The sequence below is a fragment of the Aspergillus lentulus genome (genome assembly GCF_001445615.1).
Source record: "Aspergillus lentulus DNA, contig: Alt13, strain: IFM 54703, whole genome shotgun sequence".
Taxonomy (NCBI): domain Eukaryota; kingdom Fungi; phylum Ascomycota; class Eurotiomycetes; order Eurotiales; family Aspergillaceae; genus Aspergillus; species Aspergillus lentulus.
The window spans coordinates 560,857-580,321 of NW_028322114.1; the positions used below are offsets into that span (position 1 = coordinate 560,857).

At 51.8% G+C, this 19,465-nt stretch overlaps 6 protein-coding genes across 6 annotated transcripts; 3 read left to right on the top strand and 3 right to left on the bottom strand.

Moving 5' to 3' along the window:
* Window positions 1–51: 51 nt before the first annotated feature.
* ALT_7457 (non-ribosomal peptide synthetase) lies at window positions 52–3,135 on the bottom strand (the record flags this gene model as incomplete). The annotated part of the gene is made up of 1 exon (XM_033560853.2): window positions 52–3,135. One exon carries the CDS (start codon window positions 3,133–3,135, stop codon window positions 52–54), a length of 3,084 nt encoding a protein of 1,027 aa, XP_033416744.2.
* Window positions 3,136–4,697: 1,562 nt separating this feature from the next.
* Window positions 4,698–5,810, top strand: ALT_7458 (NmrA/HSCARG family protein; the record flags this gene model as incomplete). Its single annotated transcript, XM_033560854.2, has 3 exons — window positions 4,698–4,952; window positions 5,017–5,167; window positions 5,218–5,810. The coding sequence occupies 3 exons, from the start codon at window positions 4,698–4,700 to the stop codon at window positions 5,808–5,810; spliced, it is 999 nt and encodes a 332-aa protein (XP_033416745.2).
* Window positions 5,811–6,397: 587 nt separating this feature from the next.
* Window positions 6,398–7,644, bottom strand: ALT_7459 (GDP-mannose transporter 2; the record flags this gene model as incomplete). The annotated part of the gene is made up of 4 exons (XM_033560855.1): window positions 6,398–6,756; window positions 6,812–7,198; window positions 7,258–7,348; window positions 7,408–7,644. The coding sequence occupies 4 exons, from the start codon at window positions 7,642–7,644 to the stop codon at window positions 6,398–6,400; spliced, it is 1,074 nt and encodes a 357-aa protein (XP_033416746.1).
* A 4,523-nt stretch (window positions 7,645–12,167) lies between these two features.
* On the bottom strand, window positions 12,168–15,821 carry ALT_7460 (dipeptidyl-peptidase 5; the record flags this gene model as incomplete). Its single annotated transcript, XM_033564068.2, has 7 exons — window positions 12,168–12,677; window positions 12,741–12,878; window positions 12,928–12,968; window positions 13,036–13,167; window positions 13,228–13,305; window positions 13,889–15,738; window positions 15,796–15,821. The coding sequence occupies 7 exons, from the start codon at window positions 15,819–15,821 to the stop codon at window positions 12,168–12,170; spliced, it is 2,775 nt and encodes a 924-aa protein (XP_033419959.2).
* Window positions 15,822–17,498: 1,677 nt separating this feature from the next.
* On the top strand, window positions 17,499–18,257 carry ALT_7461 (uncharacterized protein; the record flags this gene model as incomplete). The annotated part of the gene is made up of 1 exon (XM_089600266.1): window positions 17,499–18,257. One exon carries the CDS (start codon window positions 17,499–17,501, stop codon window positions 18,255–18,257), a length of 759 nt encoding a protein of 252 aa, XP_089455451.1.
* A 59-nt stretch (window positions 18,258–18,316) lies between these two features.
* Window positions 18,317–19,416, top strand: ALT_7462 (uncharacterized protein; the record flags this gene model as incomplete). The annotated part of the gene is made up of 2 exons (XM_089600267.1): window positions 18,317–18,608; window positions 18,659–19,416. The coding sequence occupies 2 exons, from the start codon at window positions 18,317–18,319 to the stop codon at window positions 19,414–19,416; spliced, it is 1,050 nt and encodes a 349-aa protein (XP_089455452.1).
* Window positions 19,417–19,465: the final 49 nt, after the last annotated feature.

A 19,465-nucleotide genomic window follows, 5' to 3' on the forward strand; every position in this document is an offset into this window, starting at 1 on the left:
CCTAACCAACACCAGATTCGTGTAAGACCAATCGCAAACTGTAACAATGTACTAACAAACAAACAAAGAATCAAGATACTTCTTCATCAATGCACAGTCAAAAGGCGGACACTGCAGTCCCCCCGGATATGTCTTCAACGCCTGCCTCGTGTTGGTATCGTCGTACGTAGGCATATTCTCGTATAATTCCCACCGAGTAAGGCCCTTGTGCACCTTCTCCGCCAGCATAGGAAGTAACGGCTGGAGACTCGCATGCGCGCTCGCCGAGAGCCGCTCAATCCACTCACTGTAGCTGACTCGCTGCAGCATCACGCCCCGCGCCTGGCCCAGCAACTCCATCACCGCGTCCATGTCGACGGACCCTGACCGCTCCGGCAGGAGATGGAAGGCATGGCCGAGAGATGACATGCTGGAGGAGATGTGCAGCATGGCGGTGACGGCGTAGTCCACCGGGACGAACTCCTTGCGCTGGTTGGGGAGGGCCGGGTACGCCCCCAGGTCGAGACTGGCGCGGATCAACCGGCTGAAGAAATCGTCCGGGTTGCAGGCTCCCGTCCGGTAATCGCCTGTCACGAAGCCGGGGCGGTACACAGCGATGGGGAATCCGCGGCCCACGAGGCGTTGGAGGAGTTGGTCGGCGGCCCATTGGCTCTGCGCGTAGCCGTGGTCGTAGGGGAGGGCGTCCAGATGCGGGAGGAGAGGCGAGTCTTCGTAGATGATCTTTGCGCCAGTCACGAACCCGGTGGGACCGTAGCAGGAGATGCTGGAACAGTAGTGGAGACCCTTAAGGCGGCCGGTGGCGGCCAGACGGACGACATTGAGCGTGCCGAGAATGTTGGCCGGACGGTGGAGGGAGTAGGGCTGGGTGTAATTGACACGCGCGCCGAGGTGGAAGATGACACTGGCCCAGTTGGCAATCTCGCGGAAGCGCTGCTCGCCAAGGCCGAGCCAGTGGTTTTCTAACGAGCCGCAGTGAGGGAGAAGCTTGGACTGGAACGTGCCGTGCCAGAGGTTGTATTTGCGTAGGCTGTCTTGCAGGCGCTGTAGGCCAGTGGCGGTATCAATGGCGCGCACCAGGCAGCCTACCTGATGCACGTCAGGCATCTTTAGCAGCTCGGCTAGCAAGAACGAACCGACGAACCCGGTGGCGCCGGTCATGAACACGCGGCCTTCGGTTTTCCGGCGCCAGTCAATGGCCGGCCCGAGCGGGAGCTGAAGGCCATCTGCCAGTTTGGTGTCTGCAAGCCAGAGGGAGCGCTCATTGCGCACAGTTGCCATGGTAGTTCCCCAGTGGCGGTCGATGACCGAGGCAAGCTGACCCAGTGTCGAGTGATCATAAAGCGTGAGAAGAGATATCCCGGTGCGGAATTGCTGCCGGATGCGACTGATGAGCAATGAGGCTTGAAGGGAGGTGCCGCCGAGGGCGAAAAAGTCGTCGCCGTCTGCATATTCAGGAACGGGGGTGGCCAGTATGGTGGCCCAGAGATGGGCGAGGTGGTCACGAGTACTCATATCCCTGGCCTTCCCATGGAGAGCGCAAAGATGCTTCTCGCGGCGCTGGTGATACATCTCCTCGAGCTTCCTGCGATCCACTTTTGCGTGTGCATTCAGCGGCATTCTTGGGATGACCTCAATATGCGGCACCATGTACTCCGGCAATGTCGCACGAAGCTTCTTTGTCGCGACCGCCACGGCATTGTGCCTAGCGTTGGCCTGAAGGGCAACAAAGGCCACCAGCGTCGCACCTGCCCCGTCCTCCTTCGAGTCTATTCGCATAGCAAGCCCCTCGGAGAAGTGGCCAGTTTTCATCAGTGCGGCATCAACCGCCGCCAGCTCGACCCGGTATCCGCGGACCTTGACCTGGTGATCCTGACGACCCAGAAAGTCATGTTGTCCGTCGCGACGAAGCCGCACCATATCCCCAGTGCGATACATCCGGTACGGCTCACCGGTCCTGGGATCGGCCATCCCGGCAACATAGATGAAGGTCTTGGTGCTCTTGTCAGACTGGTTGACATATCCCGGCGACACGCCGGGTCCGCCCACCAGCAACTCGCCCTGTTCGCCGTCGGGGACGCGACGACCCTCCTCGTCGCACACGCAGCAGACATTGCGGCCGATGGGCTTGCCAATGCTGACTTTGCCTGCCTCCACATCATCCTTTGTAATCTCATGGGTGAGACAGTAGACACAGCATTCCGTGGGCCCGTAGGCGTTCATGAGATGTTCCGGTGGCCCAGCGGTGAGAATCGCCTCCATCGCGCGGAGATTAACCGCCTCGCCGCCCATGAGGACTACCCGCAGTGGTTGAAATGTTGTGGGACATGTTGCTGCCGCCAGATTGACCAGGGGCGCGGTAATGGCCATGATGGTGATGCCCAGCTGGCGGATAGCAGCTGCCATGGCGGGAATATCCAGAATGGTGGGCTTGCTGAGCACACCAATCGCAGCTCCGCGGACGAGAGCAGCCCAGATGTCGAACAAGGCCACATCGAAGCTGGTGCTATTGCCGTGACCCACCACGTCAGAATTGCGGACGGGTTCATAGGGAGTGTGATGCGCCACATGGGCGATGGAGCGGGCCGCGATCTGTACGGCTTTGGGCTCGCTGGTCGTTCCGGAGGTATGAATCAGGTGTGTACAATGGGCCATGGTCGTTGGGACGGGAAAATGCGACGGCTGCGTACTGAATGACTTGCAATGTTGACGTCGCAGCTCAACAGGCAGTAAGGCAAAGGGGAGATTCCGCTTGTTGTTGACCTCGTCCACGAGGACGTACCGGGTGCCTAACCGTTTCAGTCGGTCGATAATCTGCTGGTCGGGCAAGAGAGGATCAAGAGGGACACACGTCCCTCCCGTGTAGATGATGGCCACCTGTGTGACGGCGTCCCAGAGTCCATGCTGGACGACAATGCCGACTCGTTCCTCCGCATCGAACGCTTCCCGGGTTAGAACCTGCGCCAGCTCGATAGCCCTCTCATGCAAAGCTTCGTATGTCAGGCTCTGGCCTTGTTCGTCGACAATCGCCACGGCGGAGGGGTCCTCGACCATTCGTTGATAGAAGAGCTGGCCCAGTCCTTCATCTCGAGAGATGACCACATCGTACTCGGACTCTGATGGAGTCATTGATCCCATTCTCCAATTCTGAATGGGAATAAAGAGAGCACTGTCAAGAAACGAGACACAGAATCAAGCTCCTCCATCTCTCTGACTTGGAGGCAAACCTCTGGTTCATGAACGGCTTCATTCTGTCCGTTTCATGACCCACGCATGAGAGCCAGACAGCTTCTTACCGAGGTAAATCTGCACCGCCTTTCTGGTGGACGTAAATCACAGCTTCGATGCTGGGTTCCTTGCATCATCCTTTGCAACGTGTACGAGGAATAGTCGTACAGACGCGCCGAATAGGTACGTGAGCACCTAGTATTGCTAAGCCGTATTGCTAAGCTCTCTGGTGGAACCATGGATATGAGCAAGCGAGACATTGCGTTGGTCCAAACCTCGCGCCGCTCGAGTAGAGGAAGCAAATAAAAAACGCAGACAAGAGGATGGCGCAAGTCGAGGCTCCCCACGATGTCAACCTACATGCTATCGCCTGAGTCTGTCAACTCCCAACGCCTTCCATTACATCTTTCCAGCTCGCGACAGGAAAGGTTTTCCTCGGACGGCCACTGCTATCGTAGGAAGGTGCTGTGTGACTCTCGACCTGCTTGTGGAATCATCGGTCCCTTCCTATATAGGGGTAGAAGATCAAGCTCGGTTTGGTTCAGAAAGCATGTGCAATCCGTCGCACAGAGGTATTGCATGCCAGACGTATTAGGAGGCCAAATATCAACCCACTTGTAGTTTCGAATTGACTGAAGGCCATTAGTATGGTCCTGATAGTACTGGTTTATCATGTATATATCCATACCTAGTGCGCTTCAATTAGGACAATGTTGTCTCCATAAGCAAAGGTTATCGAATCTGGAACCTAATCGCAAGGAGACTGTAGGCTCGCTCCGACGTGATGGGCTGCTCCAGTACTCAGAGTGAAGTGTTCATCAGGATTCGGGAAACAGACTGAGGCAATAGTTACGTTCCGGGACGGTAGCAGTGGGATCTTCAGATAGTAGCGTCGGTAGGCTCTTATCACAAGCTTGTTTATTATATCTTGTTTTACTCTTTTATATTCGCAGGAATGTGAATAAAAAGGGTAGTGATACTGTGCCACCCCTATGTTCTAGTGATACCTCCCTGAGCCAATCGGGCAGGGGATGGGCATGTGCTCACCATGGAAATTGATTCCACAACACGTGTGATCTGCGCTTTAGGTTTAGCAGTAGGGCATTACTACTTGATATTCAATTGTTCTGTATCCCCAGCGAGTGTCAATATATCGCTGCTCTAAATGAGTGCCATGTAATAATGACTGTAGGAATTATATCACGCTTCTTGCATGTCATTCCACTGCATACAGCCTCGGCTGCATATAGCATGAGCCATCACCGTGAATGGCTTTTGTCACTCTCCATACTCAGACATACAAGGAGATTACCACTGCAGCCAGTTTCTAGGAGGCAGGATACTCAGAAAAAGACCTCAGCGCTACTTTCACGCATAGCCTGCCTCCCTTCAGTCTCCTGATAAATCTCTCTCGACCTTAACCACATCCATCTCACACTTGTGCAAAGCCTGATCCACTGTCGATTCCAATCATGACCAGCTTTACTCCCCTCATCACAGTCTTCGGAGCGACTGGCAACCAAAGTGGCGCCGTTGCCAGATCACTCCTCAAAAACCCATCCTTCACGGTCCGCGCTCTCACTCGAAACCCCAGCTCAGCTGCCAGCCAGGCACTGGCCGCCCACGGGGCAGAAATCCACCAAGCAAACGGGTTCAGCAGCGAGTCAATGGTCGAAGCCTTCCGTGGCTCCTGGGGCGCTTTTGTGAATATCAATTCAGATGATAAGGTATGTTAATGGTCGTCGTTACTGGGTGTGTTAGATGGTCCAGGCTCATTAGTTTTCAATGCAGGCATTCAAACTCGATGGTCCCACGGAATTCGACATGGGCAAGACGATCGTGGACGCAGCAGCCCACGCCGGAGTCCGTCATTTCATCTTTAGCACTGGTCCAGACTGCTGCAAGCTTACCGGAGGCAAGATCAAAATAAATGCCGCAGACAGTGTGTAGCCCCGTCCTCTGCCCATGAGATGTAAGACTAAGACCGGACAGTGAAGTGCAAGATCGAGCAATACGCCCGTAGCATTCACCGCTTTGAAACCGTCAATTTCATTTGCGCTGCCTGGTTTCTAGAAAACTTTCTGGTAAAGGACATGGCACCCATCTTCGGCGGTTTTCCCTATGTGCCTGATTCCGAAGGGTATCTCACTTTTGTTGCTCACAGATGGGGTGAGGAGGAGGAGATTCCCTTCATCAGCATTTCCGATGACTTCGGGGACATTGTGCAGGGCATTTTTCTTGATCCCGTTAGGTGGAATGGCCAAGTCATCCACGGCTGCAGTGATATTTGCAGCTTTGATCATGTTGTGTCCGCTTTTGAGAAACTGAGCGGACGGAAATGCCGCTTCCAGCCGCTGCCCTCCTGGGAAGACTTTGATACCCACGGGATCCCTGAGTTAGAGGACACGAAAATGATGTTTGGGTTCACACAGAACAACCAGGGACATTACTTTGGCCCTGAGCCGTCAGAGAAGGGCACTGCTGGTACACTGAAACTGGAAACTGCATTGGCCCTGGGACGGGCCAAGGAGAAGCACAAGTTGATAACAGTTGAGGAATGGTTCAGAAAGCACTTTCGGTTCTAGTAGTGCATTCTAGCTCGGCGTGGATAAAAGAAGAGTCTCCTAACAAGCCTCCAATTCAAATTCGTTGTCACGCCACTGATATAGCCTACATGTACGCCGAAATCATGCCCAGCCACCATACGTGGACTAGATCGAGTAGTATTTTGATTACCCCCGCCATCGACCATCTAGCCATACCACCAGTTACCTAACGACTGACCGTCTGTCATGATTCCTATGTGCGAGTCGTCCATCCAATCACAAATAAAATAACAGGCAACTGGGGCGGACCTGCTTGAATTGGCGACGTTCGATACTGTGATAGATATAGTAGGCAACACGCTGGCAGCAGCATTGTACTACATCCTTCGGAATCCAGTGGTAGAAGGATGTCAAGGACGAGCTGGATGAATCGGACACGCGGAACTTCAGGGGACCTCAAAAGTCTATGTCCGACAGCCTGTGAGTCAACTTGGGCACTTTTCCAAGCATTAACCTTATTAGCACCTGCTACAGATTTTATAGACATAACGGTAGATCGTACATTGGTCGCGACTCGTGCCTCACTAAATGGTTTGCAGTCGGAGCTCGCAGAGATGGGTTGGCCTCTATGCACCGGTGCTCTTCGCCCTCGTGTAGACGAGGCCGCTGATGAACCCAAGGACAATGGCAGATACGCTCCCGAATGTGACAGGAGCTGCGAAGAACACGATGCCTGCAACAGCCAGAGGAAGCTTGTTTAGGGCGCCCACCATGGCGTAGGTGGTAGACGACGTTGCTCGAATGCACCAGGCCGTGCAGTACGAGATAAAGACGGCGGCCACGCCAGAGTAGAGAATTCCGATAAACAAGCTTTGTCGCGACTCGGCAGGGAAGTTCCTCTGTAGGTTTTCGGAAGACCAGTCTTCGGCGAGCACGGACGCAACCAGCAAAACGGGGATGCTGAGCAGATTGTTGTAGAACATGACTAAATCAGCGCGCCGTCAGTGAAGATGCTTGGCCTACTAGCCCAAAACACGCACCGTCCCAGTTGTCAAAATTCGTCTTCTTGATTACCCTGCGCATGCCCAGTGCGTACGATGCCGAGAAGATGACGTTCGTCCCCATCCAAGCGTAACCAGCGTTGAGAGCCGACAGAGCCGCGGCTGTCGACTCAGCGCTGGCCCCTGCCGTAGCGGTTGTCGCGTTCCGGACGTCGGCCCAGGCTGCCACGACGGAGCTGAGCACCATCAAGCCGAAAGACAGCAGGGCGAGAGGCTTCACGCCGCCTCCGACCATGAAAACTTCGCCGTACGCAATGACGATGATAGTCAAGTTCTTGAAGATGGTATAAACGGGAACGGAGAGGAATTGCAGCGCTTTGTTGCCAGTATAGATCATTCCGACCAGCAGCAGGGATATCGGCAGCCCTGCGATTGACATTAGTCGGTGTTTGCATGCGACGGGGGCCTAAGCAGAAGCCTCCTACATGTTTGGGCCTTCTTCAAGTCAAATAGGGCGAGGTTCTGAATGAGTCCGGTCTTCTTGCAGGCCAATATCGCCACGGTGCCAATGAAAGACTTATCAAGTTAGGGTTCATCCTGTGCGAGAGATGCCGAATGGAAAAGAAAAAACACACCTGCATGGCGAGATAGAGAAAGCTCAAGTTCCAGCTGGCGCCGGAAACGACGTACTTGTTCACCAGGGTCATGCTGATGGAGGACAGGCAGTAGGCGAGTACAGCAGCGCTGGCATTATTTCCAATAGTCGAGGCAAAGCTCGTCACAGATCCAGAGATGTCGCCATCATGTTGCGACCGACGCTCGTAGACGGGAAGCAATTCGTTCTTGCTGACGCTGTTTCGCGCACTCGCCATGGCGCGTGCAGGGGGGAAGGGGACGAGGAGGGGACGGAGTCATCAGCCGGTCGCAAGGTCACTGCGAAATGGGAATAGCGAGGAGGAGGCGGGATAAAATGTTGACAGAGTAACAGAAAAGGATGATGGAAGATGCAAACAGTGAATTGAGTCTGACAAGAATAATAATTTCACAATTCATCCAGGGGCGGATGAAGATCAAGCTGACCTGCGGAGTTGGCTAAACCAGTTTCGGCTTTTAGACAGATCAGCTTGACGTTGAGAGAGTTAACTACCCCGTACATGTACTAGTAACAGGCGTATAATGGCAACTATAATCGAGTCTTCTTGATAACATCAAGTTCGTAACTAGTTCGTGATCTTGAGGGAATTCGATATTGTTGTTGTCAGAAGAATGCCTACTACCTATTTTTAGAATACTTCAATTGAACGTACCATTACGGGTAATTTACACTCAGTCCCATAAGTTCGTGTACCACCATACCCAGCCACCATACATGGACTGAGGTATTAGTATTTCGATTACCGCCACCGGAGACCAATCTAGGCACGCCAGCAGTTATCTAACAACAGACTGTCTGTCATGATTCCTATGTTTAAGTCATCCAGTCACAAGCAAATTAACCGGCAACTAGGGCCGACTTGATTGAATCGGGACGTGGGATGCAGCGGTAGATACAGGAGGCCGGACGCTGGCAACAGCATGGTACTACATCCTTCGGAATCCAATGGTAGAAAAGAAACCAAAGGACGAACTGGACGAATCGGACCGGTGGAACTCCAGGGACCTCAAAGTTACGTCGTACGGCTGGTGGCCCTCTATAGCCACCTTTCCAATATCAATTAAACCAAGGCTGAAGCTGGGTACATGCGACCATAAGGTGTGGAAAACAGCGCTTCCTGTCTGCTCAGCCGTACTTAAGGTTAAATAATCCCGGAGCCCCTGAGTGCTTGCTGCTTTAACATGAAATATTGAGTTATGTTGATAAATATTCTAAGGCCGACTAGATCCATTGGCATCAATCCTGTAGACAGCAGCTTTTGTGCTAGCCAGTGTCGAGTCTTTTGAAGTTTGATTGACATGCGATCCACATTCCATTCCCTAAATGGTCACAGCTCCCCAAGCTTCCTGCAGCATTTCAGCCATAGAGCGGAGCTTGATATCTGGGGACCGCTGCCTGTTGAAGGCTTCCTCTTCGGGAAGGTTAAAATCTCCTGCTTCTGTCCATTGGCCCAATACAGCTAAGATGTTTTGCAGCTGCTCCTTGGGAAGGAAAGGATATACAGCAGGATGCGATGGAAGTTCAGTCACGTGGAAAGTTTTCAATATTTCCACGCTGTCGTATGTAACGTGAACTTTGGTCCCTCGAGCCTCAGTGAGAACCGGTAGATATCTTAAGTAGAGCTCTCCGTGTACACTGTGTAGAAAGAAGAAATGCCGAGTGAGTCTCGAGACACACGCAAGGCAGCTATGACTCTGACCTTCGAATGGTAGTGCGATCGTGGAAAGCCTACTGACCAGGTCTGTGAAAGAGAGGGCCGCGAATGCGAGTACACTTATCATCTTGAGAAGCGAAAGTTGGTGCGAGAGTGTTTCGGGTATAAGAACGTTGTTGCTAATACTGTTCTAGGGCCGCCTACTAGGTGCTATATCCATGCGCTTCACTTGAGGATTGCTTTTCTAGAACATCAACTTGCAACAACGCGGGAAGTTACAGAAAGTAGCCTGTTTTCGGCATTGCGTTCAGGCGCGGACGAGGAGGCTGGGACGGCGCCCTGCACAGAGATCCTTGGTCTCGGCCAACGACTCCTTGACCCTATCTCTCTGGGCATTTCAAACTTCAAGCCGGATTTCCAACTTCGTGGGGCATGCGGCCTGTTCTCGTCCGGGGCTCAGAACGAAGAAGACAGATGGCCTGGTCCAGCGAACATCTTCGTGAACAGCGATGCGCTGACAGGAGGACTCTCATGGCGCACAAGCCCAGCTCCTGGAAGATCTCTGGGCCTGGCGAAATACTTGGCCAGTTCTAATCCATGAGCCTCTGTTCCGGCGAGATCGGTCTCAGGACGGAGTCAATAATTACTGCACGTCAACCCTCTTGGCTGCAGCACTGGCTGTCTCTGCGCAGTATGCTAGTGAACACCAACTCCGAGTCTAGGGCACATCCTCCGATGCCCTCGCTCAGCACACAAAGCGCTTGGTTCTCGCTCAAATAGAGTCCCCAAGTCTACCCCTCATTTTAGCAGCAGCTCGTCTTGCTCTTAGGCAGTTAACAGTCGACAGCCTATTTTCAGTCTCCCAGTTTATTGGTAAACAGACCCCATGGCCTATATCTATAATAATACACCGTCTATAGGGATCGCTCTTTGACTCTCAGATTACACTCGAAGTCTCCGGGAGTGGATGATTCCGTACCAGGCAGAAAAGACCTTCAGGAAGCCCGGTTTATTGCGTGGTCTGGTACTTGGATGCTGGAAAGGTCTGATTTCTCCGTGCTTTGTTACATGGGCAGATGGCTGATAATTCAATAGGCATATAACTCAGATTCTTGGCCAGCCGAGTGCTGTTCGGCAATGTGATATGCGGCCAGCGTCAGTCCCCATTATTCCGAGTGTGGAATATCGCCTGTGGCCGACACCTGATATGTCATATTCGTGTATGTCAATATGCGTGCAAATTAATACTTATGGTATGCCCAATCCTTGATGAAATGTGAGTATATAACGCGATATGGCAATGAACAAGAATGCATAAGAATTTTACCTGCCTGCCCCCTTGCTAGAAACATTCTTATAAATCTCTGCTTATCATACATCCAGCTACGCACTAATTTTACCTGGTCCTCTCAGACTACCTGCCGCTGCCACAAAGCAACTCAGTCCACCTGTATACTAATTCAAGTAAGTGGCCCTAGACATGCACAGACATGCACAGCAGCTGAATGATGGAAAGCTTATATATATGAGCTTTACTTTATCATACCCTGAAAATTATGCTTCATCATCCACTTATCCAGGTTGTTCCATCAATTCACAGCTTACAAGACTCAAAGAGCCCACGAATGGTGCATCTCCAGTCAGCCACGTTTTCGGCCCTTCGCATTACGTCTATAATCAATGCGTATAGAAATTTCTACCCCCTTGTGAGTGTTCTGTTTGTCTGAACAACCTACGACTCTTATTTCTTTCACTATATCATAGGAAAACAGATCTTTGTTTAAGTTTACTTCCCAGTTTTTTCTGGTAAAGTATCTGATTTGGGTGACTACGATCTAGGAGACACTGTCGCCATTTACTGTCAACAGTTTGACGTTTTCGTCTCTTATGCATCTTCTCAGCGCCAACTCGAATGATGAAAGACTGTCGCACCGAACAAGACACCTTTATAACCTCAACCTTGGCTTCCTGAATCAGATGAACTCGACGAATAAGTGCAGCGGTCGCGCAATTAAAGCCATTAAGTCAATCGAGTACGATCCAATCAAATGCATGTTTACCCAACTTGGTTGCAGCGAAGCTCCTCTATGTGGCTCAACAGGTGAACTCCGCGGATAATTTTATCTCTCAGCACGGAACAGGCACAACAAACAACAACACTGGAGTCGATGGGTGTATCACAAAACCTGTGTAATACGGGGGACCTTTCGATTGGTTTCAGTTGCCTTTGAATGACAGCTTGTCTTCGATGATGTCTTTGAGGATTCTTTGTGGGAAGAAGCATGCGAAAGTCATCCCCTCCCTGGAGGCGCACGACCACACCAAGAAAACGAACCTGTGGTACCTGCACTTGAGCTCTCCCATCGATAAATGCCCGCTATGGGAATAACTCCTGTACTGTCGCAAATGGTGATTTTCCCTGCTGCTTTAAGGAGGGAGCTCAATATATCAGAGACTTGATTTACAGGTAGCACCTTCCAGAAGATACTACATTGTCACAAAGCCCATCCTATCTGTATTTCATTCGCGAGCATGGTTAACACAACCTATCCAGTGTATAGACGCGCGTAGAAACTCTTTAATTTTCTTTTTTTTTTTTTTTTTTTTTTTTTTTTTTTTTTTTTTTTGTTACATAGAATGCACAAGGCTTGAAGGATGTGGATTTTATCACTGACACTGCAGGCTCACGCAAAGAGCCAGACGGGTCTCCCAGGGAGGTACATGCCTGGATCATTGAAGCGCAGGCCCTTATCTAATTGCGCAATCTGGTCAAGTTCGTGCCTTTGCGTATCTCTAGTCCTGGTGCCTATTATAGGATCTTGCCTAGTAAAACTAGACATAATAACTGGCAGGGTACGCCTGTGGTGGTGAGTGCAGACGTGCAAGCATCCATTTATTTGGTTTGTTAGGGATATTATGACAAGAAGCTCCCCTGTCTGGCAGCCTGCAACGGAACATCCTTCCCATCAACCCAGCTTCCATGTAATCCCTGTCGCAACCGCACAGAAGCAGGATCTTCGCCTTCACCCTCGTGAAATTATTCGTATCCAATAGGTGGAGCTCGCTCGACATTGTCTCGTAGTTGTTTACCAGCGCCAGTAGGTATCCATCACCCTCGACCTCGGCATGCTTGCGCGAGATAAAAACAGGCTCCTGCACCATATGCGTTTTCCCAGGAAAATAACCTCTGTGTTCCCAGTCACAATATCATAGTGAGCAAGAGAGTTGTAAAGCGGGTATCCGCCCCCGAGCTTTGGCGCGATCCTTTGGAAATCAGTGCCAAGTTTCGTGTCCATCATGTCGAAGAAACAGTGCCGGTATGGACGGGTTGCGAATCGATCATCGATCCGATAGAACTCGGAGTTGTCTCCCTGAAAGACTCTCGGTTCGCCCAGCTGCAGATCTTCTGATCGGGGGTCTATAGTGAACCGGACGAGTTGGGAATGGATGGAGCTCTCCGGTGCATTTCCTTGTGCGTCTAGCCACCAGAAAAATACGTTCTTGTCACTTAGACCTAGGTCGATAATTACATTTTCACTCTCGTCCTCGTAGGCGTTTGACGTGTGACCTGGAAAGCAATTTTTGTAGTGAAACCACTATAGCGTCAGAGATTAGGGGAGCTGTCATGTGGTGATGACGGAATAAGGAATGCAACAAACCTTTACATCAGTGGATTTAGCTCCATGGCGCGGAAGGACCCCAAGATACAAAGGTGTCCCGGGGCTCCATTGCCAATGCTCGCCACCAGGCTTCATCCTCTCAATATCGCACACCTGGGGGATGATTGGGAAGACAACCTGCTACAGTATCAGCAATGAACCAGACGGAACTTGATCATTAACATACCCAATTCTCTGTCACAGCAAAATCATGAATCATTGCAACCACTACCCCGGCCAGTTGACGTGTTCAAAACAAGAACATGCCCTCCCGCGAAGGCCTCCATCCACCCACCCATCCACCTGATAATCGACATCAGCCGCCATCTGTCTCTGTGGCTCCAGCCTAGCCATTCCATGCAAACCTGCTCCCAAAGCACCTCACCGAGGCGGATCTCGAAAGCAACTAAGGCCCCAGAGCCGACACCTGCAGCAGAGGAACCAGCACCTCCGCCGCTGCCCACCTGGGATACAGACTTCTACATACTGGTGCCAACACCGCCACAGACGACGGGCACCAGCACCCCCGAATGCACAGCTGATTCGGCTTCCCCTGCCCCTGTCCCTACTCTCTAACCCGACTCGACGCATCCCCGGACTCTCTCTCTTTTCCCGAATCTCCAATACATCGAGCCTCTCAGTCATCTCCCGCACGCCTACCCTGGTACTACTATGACGGCACCGCCGGACGCTCAGAAGGCCATGCACCCAAAAACGATAGCTCACAACGCCTTTTCAAAGGGTATCTACGACCTTCTTAGTACATTTGCTCCTTGATATCTGTAAGAAGCGATGAATGGAATGCTTGAAGTATAGTTTATAACAACCATGTATACAGTATGAGAGATTTGGCAAACAATCTTGTTAAAAAAAAGAATTTCAATAATCATCAGGTTTTTGAGAAGTGTACTTTCTCATCCACTCAATCACAGTGCGATACCAAAGCAAATTATTTTCCGGATTTACAATCGGATCCCCTTCGTCTGGAAATACCAGGAGCGCACTTTCCATGCCTCTGAGCTGGAGAACATTGAAAGCGGCTAATCCATCAGCAATGACCCTTTTGTAATTCAACTCGCAATGGATGACCAAATGGGGAGTATGCCAGCTTGCAGTAAATTGTGCTGGATCCCATTTCCTCCACTCACCCGGTGTTTCCCAAATGGGACCTCCAATTTCATTGATAAAATGTTGCCGATTGCTGGCTAACTGGGAGGTCATACTAAAAATCCCGTCATGTGTCACAAGGGCCTTGAATTTACGACCAAGCTCGTGGCCTTGGATCCAGTTGACCATATATCCTCCGTACCCGATACCAACCGCGACGGAGCGAGCAGTGTCAATGTATTGGAGGCTCTCCTTTTGTTGCAGATATTCAAAGCATCTCTCAAGATCTGTATAAGGCAGCCCGCCCCAGGAATACTGGCTAGAATCTTTGAAAGCTTGCCCAAAGCCAGAGCTGCCTGCTGGATTGGGTGCAACAATAACAAAGCCATGCTCTGCAAATAATGCTAGATTCCATTGGACACTCCACTGATTGTTCCACGCACTATGAGGGCCGCCATGGATGAAGAATGCCAATGGGTATCGTTGCTGTGGGTCGAACTTGGATGGTTTAATCACCCAGGCATGGATTCTGCGATTCCCACTGCTATCAAACCAAATAGAATTGACTTGTGCCTTAGAGAGCCCCAAATCCATTGGGCGACTCGCAGACAATACCTTTGGAGACTCGGTCGGAGCGGCTAGGTTAAAAATATTCCACGTGGGGGTCTCAACTAGGCTGCTCTGAGTGATCAGGATTTTCGATGAGTCCGATCGCACGGGTGTTACATGCGTAATAGATCCAAAACCCCAAGGATCAACCAGACTCAACGCCGCAGGACGCAATCTCTCGAAGTCACGAAGTCCAAGATGATACAGCATCATCCGCCCATTCTGCTCAGCCTGGATAAGAAGCGTACCGTTGTTTCCAAATGAGATGGCGCATGGGCTAAGATCCCATAGCCCATTGCCATCAGCAGATGCGAATATCTCATACACGTTTTCGAATAATGCAAGCGGTATGTACATGATGCGATATTTGTCGGCCGTGTGTCCATCTCTCTTCTGAGATATAAAGGCTATTGGTCGATTTTCATCTGACTTGTCCACTGTAACTAATGATATTGCTCCTCCTAATCCCCGATACCGTCTTGCTGGATAGATAGGGTCTCTGTTCTGCTGATCCCACCGTTCCACGGGTTGGACATAGCATGAGCATGCTGTATGAGTAGCATTGTTAACTTCCTTGTCCCTAGTAATAAATACCACGGCAAAGGGGCAAATTTCAAATTCTCGCGAGCTCTCTTCCCCTCCCAGAGGTGACATGGGCGATTCTAACCCCTCTAGTCCCGCAAATATCATTAGATTGGATATGCCTGAGATACTATACCGACTTCCCGCCTCAGGTCCTCTTCGAAGATACCCATACCAGATGGAGTTCCTCAATTCGCTTGCATACGAGCATTCATCCCTGACAGGAAGGGTAGAGTAGAATCGGCCAGTGCTATGGCCAGTGGATTCCGCAATCTGCCTTGGGTTCACCAGAGATCCATCTGGATTCGCCCTGCCACTGATCGCAAACGCGAGTTCATTATCGTTGTCCTCTCGAAACGGCAGTTGCCCGGTCACCTTGAGGTCAAAGGCTTGGCCGGGGACTGTGCCCGCTTTATAGATCTCAGTGATAGTGCCCTTTGCGTCATCGACCATCAAGTCAGTGTTGCCGCTTTCCAGCCATTCAAGCCATATAATCTGATCGCTTTTTGACACCCATTGAGGTGATCTGGCGTTGGGATTCTCAGTGACACACCACGATCGACCAGTCGAAAGGTTTACAACGCGGATCTCCTTTTTCTCTGTTTGAGAGCGAAAAGAGTACGTGCTTTGAGTATACACTGCAAGAGTGCCTGCGGCATTTGGAATCGGGTTTGAGCGCCTAGGTGCCTCGAGTAAAGTCCTGCGAGAGTTGTTATGTTAAACGTATTCTAAAGGGAAGTCTGGAAGATAGACCTACTCCGAAATGAGTCTCATCGTGATCATAGCGCGGCAGTTGATGATTCCCTGAGTTTGGGATAATAACATAGAGAGAAATTATAAGTCGCTCTAAGGTAAGGTCGATGCTTGCAGAGGTGGGCAGAACGGACCCTTATCAGTAGTAGTTAAAGGAAAGGCACTAAAATGATGAATTGACTCCTCATTTGATTAATATATGCTAGATATTTGGATATTCGGGCATGAGGGGATTATGCAGCCAATCATATATCTCTTGCCTATGACTCTGTAAGCTGGATCAAGCAGAGGCAATATGCAACGCGGTACTTTCTTAGGAAGACAGTCTTATAGGCTGTGATCTGACAAATAGAAGTTGCTTTCCTAAAACAGCAGATACACAGTCACGTAATACCTCTTCCATAGGGGATTTTCTCCACTCTCTTCAGCCAGACTTCAGTTGCACTAAAGCAAAAGTCTAAGAGCACTATATAGGTCCAAGGTAATTGAAGGAGAAATGGACCAGACGAGGGTTCGCCCTTCTGCATAAAACCAGTGCGGCAGTTGAGCTTTTGAGGATTAATTTTCCAGATTGCCCCTATTCCTCTTCACCACACTCAGCTAATGGTAGAGTGGCCTCCACCACTTGACTAGTGGTGACTCATAAGCCTAGCCAATGGTGGCCCAGACGTGAGTATCACGTGCCCTCCTTTTGCTACCAGTGGCTGTAGCTCGTGTCAACAAGGGTTCCTACTCCTCTCCCGGATGTGCCTATGGTCGGCCGCAATACATCGGACTAGGAAGCTCTCTTCTGGAGGAGGCAGAACTGCGGGGACAAACAGACGGTCGACGCAGAAAAGGGATATGCGATGTATCCAGCCCACAGCCTTTACTGGATCTATTTGTGCTCCTTAATCATCTCTCCTCGCTCGCGCGGCTCATCTCTCTCGATTCCATTTGATCTACCTTCGGCGAGATAGACGAGCGCGCGCCGGGTGTCCCAGACCTTATAAGCCAAACCAACAGCAAGCCAGCCACCTCGAACACCAATCCACACGGTGATCAATGAACGGGGACCTCATTAGACCCCAACATCTGGCCTGCCTACCCCTGAGAGCCATATCTGCGCGGTCAAACGCGTCTTATCTCTTGTTTTAATCGACAGCTCACATTCGAAGCGCGCGCGTTGATCACCTCCAATCAACAGCCCCGCACCCTGGGCCCATCCCCACCAATCAGAGGCGCCGGCCCCCAGACCTCTGAGGTTCGGCTGCTGGCATATCCAGCCCAAACACTATCCATTTGCTGACGACGACCCTTCGGGCAGAGCGGTCACCTGACCGGATTAGGGCTCCGCCCCCCGCCAGGCTGCCTCCCTGCGCTGGGTCAGGGTACTCATGGACTTTGCTCCAGCATCACATACTATCTCATACTTTAATTACATACTATCTCATACTTTCCACTGGGGCCCAGTTGTTTTAATATCATAGCTCAGTGGCCGGTCCTTACAGCCAGAGATGATTCATCCATTACTGACCATTCCTTTCGTTTCATGGTGCACTGTACGGATGTTATCAAATTTACCCAGGCTTACCCTGGCAAGTTAGCTAAGGCCCCCTGGGTCGAGGGCTTTACTCAGCAAGCACTCACCCTGGTCAGGAAGCTACTGGATAGCTGATTCCGCGAGCTGCAGCCAGCGATTTGGGCAAGCAGACCAGGGCACCTGGCATGAATGGCGCAGAGGCAGGCGAGCACAGCTCAGCCACCTCTTCTTCCATGACTCCCGGGGTCCGAGGGGTCCTTGGCTGGAGCCAGCAGGTGCTAAGTGATCTATCTTCTCCCCCCAATCATTATCTCCCTCCCTCCTTCTCCTCCCCCCCCCCGGCCGCACCCCCCGGCAATGACGAGAACCGCATCCAGATCCGGTGGCGTGGGCATGGAAACGGCCCGGGAGCCAGCCCCTACAAGCAAACCACCGCTTTGGCGATCGTGGGCAAAATCCAGGAGGTACTCCGCCGCAGTAGCCTCCCTGGCCTTGCCAGTGTGCAGGTAGCGGGGGCCCAGGTGCTTCGTAGCGGCGATTTAGATGTGTACACCCACTCTGCGTCAGATCGGGAGCGCCTTCTCTGGAACAAAGAGGCATGGCTCCAGGAGCTCCCAAAAGGCAAGCATGCCCAGATCACTAATCACCAGTACACTGTCCTTATTCACCATGTCCCTATTACCTTCCTTCCCTCTAGCACCCTGAGCGCGGTGGAACACCTCCAGGAGAAGACCTTACACTATAACCTAGCACTCCGCGGCCCCATACTACATGTGGGCTGGTGCGGGAATGATGCTGCAGCCCGACAGAGCAAGCAGAAATCTTCCCTGGTTATCTCCTTCCGGGATGCACAGTCAGTGAACCAGGCCATTCAGAACCAAATCTTCCTAGATGGCACTCCGCTGCGTATAGAGCTATTTGACCCGCTCTGCTGGCTCCTATAGTGCACCAGATACCTAAATTATGGACACGCCCAGCCCATTTACATAGCTGAAAGAGTTACATGTCTGTTTGCGCTAACGCCCACAAGAAGTTCTGCAAGGTCAAAGGGGTCTTTCCCAGCACCACTGCGCTGTCTGCCATGGCCTACACCAGGCCGACAGCAAGCAATGCCCAGTACGCCAACACGAACATCGACTATCCCAAGATCAACTACAAAACCAACCCCAATTCTTTGCCAGCCTGCCCTAGCCAGCCGACCCGGCCCCAAACACCAGGCCGACCCCGGACGCCGGAGCGGCTCCGCCACAGCCACCTGCGCCACCGCACGACGCAACCAGCACGTAGCCCCCCAGGTCTGAGCTGAGAGGCCCAAAACGATCAGCACGCCATTACCGAATTCAAGAAGACACGCGTCAACTGGCCGGCCAGCCACCAATACCAGTTGACGCGTCTAAAACAACACGCTCTCCCACAAAGGCCCCCATCCACCCAATAATCGACGTCAGCCGCCATCCATCTTTGCAGCTTCAGCCCACCCATTCCATGCACACCTGCTCCCGAAGCACGTCACTAAAACGACCCCGGAAAGCAACCACACCAGACCCTGAACCTAGACCCGCAGCGGAGGAACCAGCACCTCCACCGCTGGCCACCTGGGATACAGACTTCTACATACCGGTGCCAACACCGCCGCAGACGACGGGCACCAGCACCCCTAAAAAACCAGCTAATTCAGCCTCCCCGCCCCCGTCCCTACTATCCAACCCGGCCCGACGCGTCCCTGGACTCTCTCTCTCCCCCCAAATATCCAACACATCAAGCCTCTCAGTCATCTCCCGCACGCCCACCCTCCCAAGTGATCTCACCTGGGAGGTCCCCGAGCTGCCAGGGCCGAAACGCAAACACAGCCACAGCCAGGGCCGTCAGCTCACCACAAGCAGCCCTGATCCACTTGTTACCCCTATATCAAAACACCGAAAGATATCCACTAAGACATATGACACAGAAGATGATAACACCACGCAAGCCTCAGCAGCACTAGGCCTGCCTACACCATACACCAGCCCGAACCTGCCAACCAAACCGGCCTCAACACAGGGGACATGCAGCCAGGGACTGCCCGATCCAGCAGCCCCCTTCCGCCACAGCCCCGGTTTGTAAGACCAGGGCCCCCAGCGTTAACCACTGCCACTGGCACCAGCTTATCCAA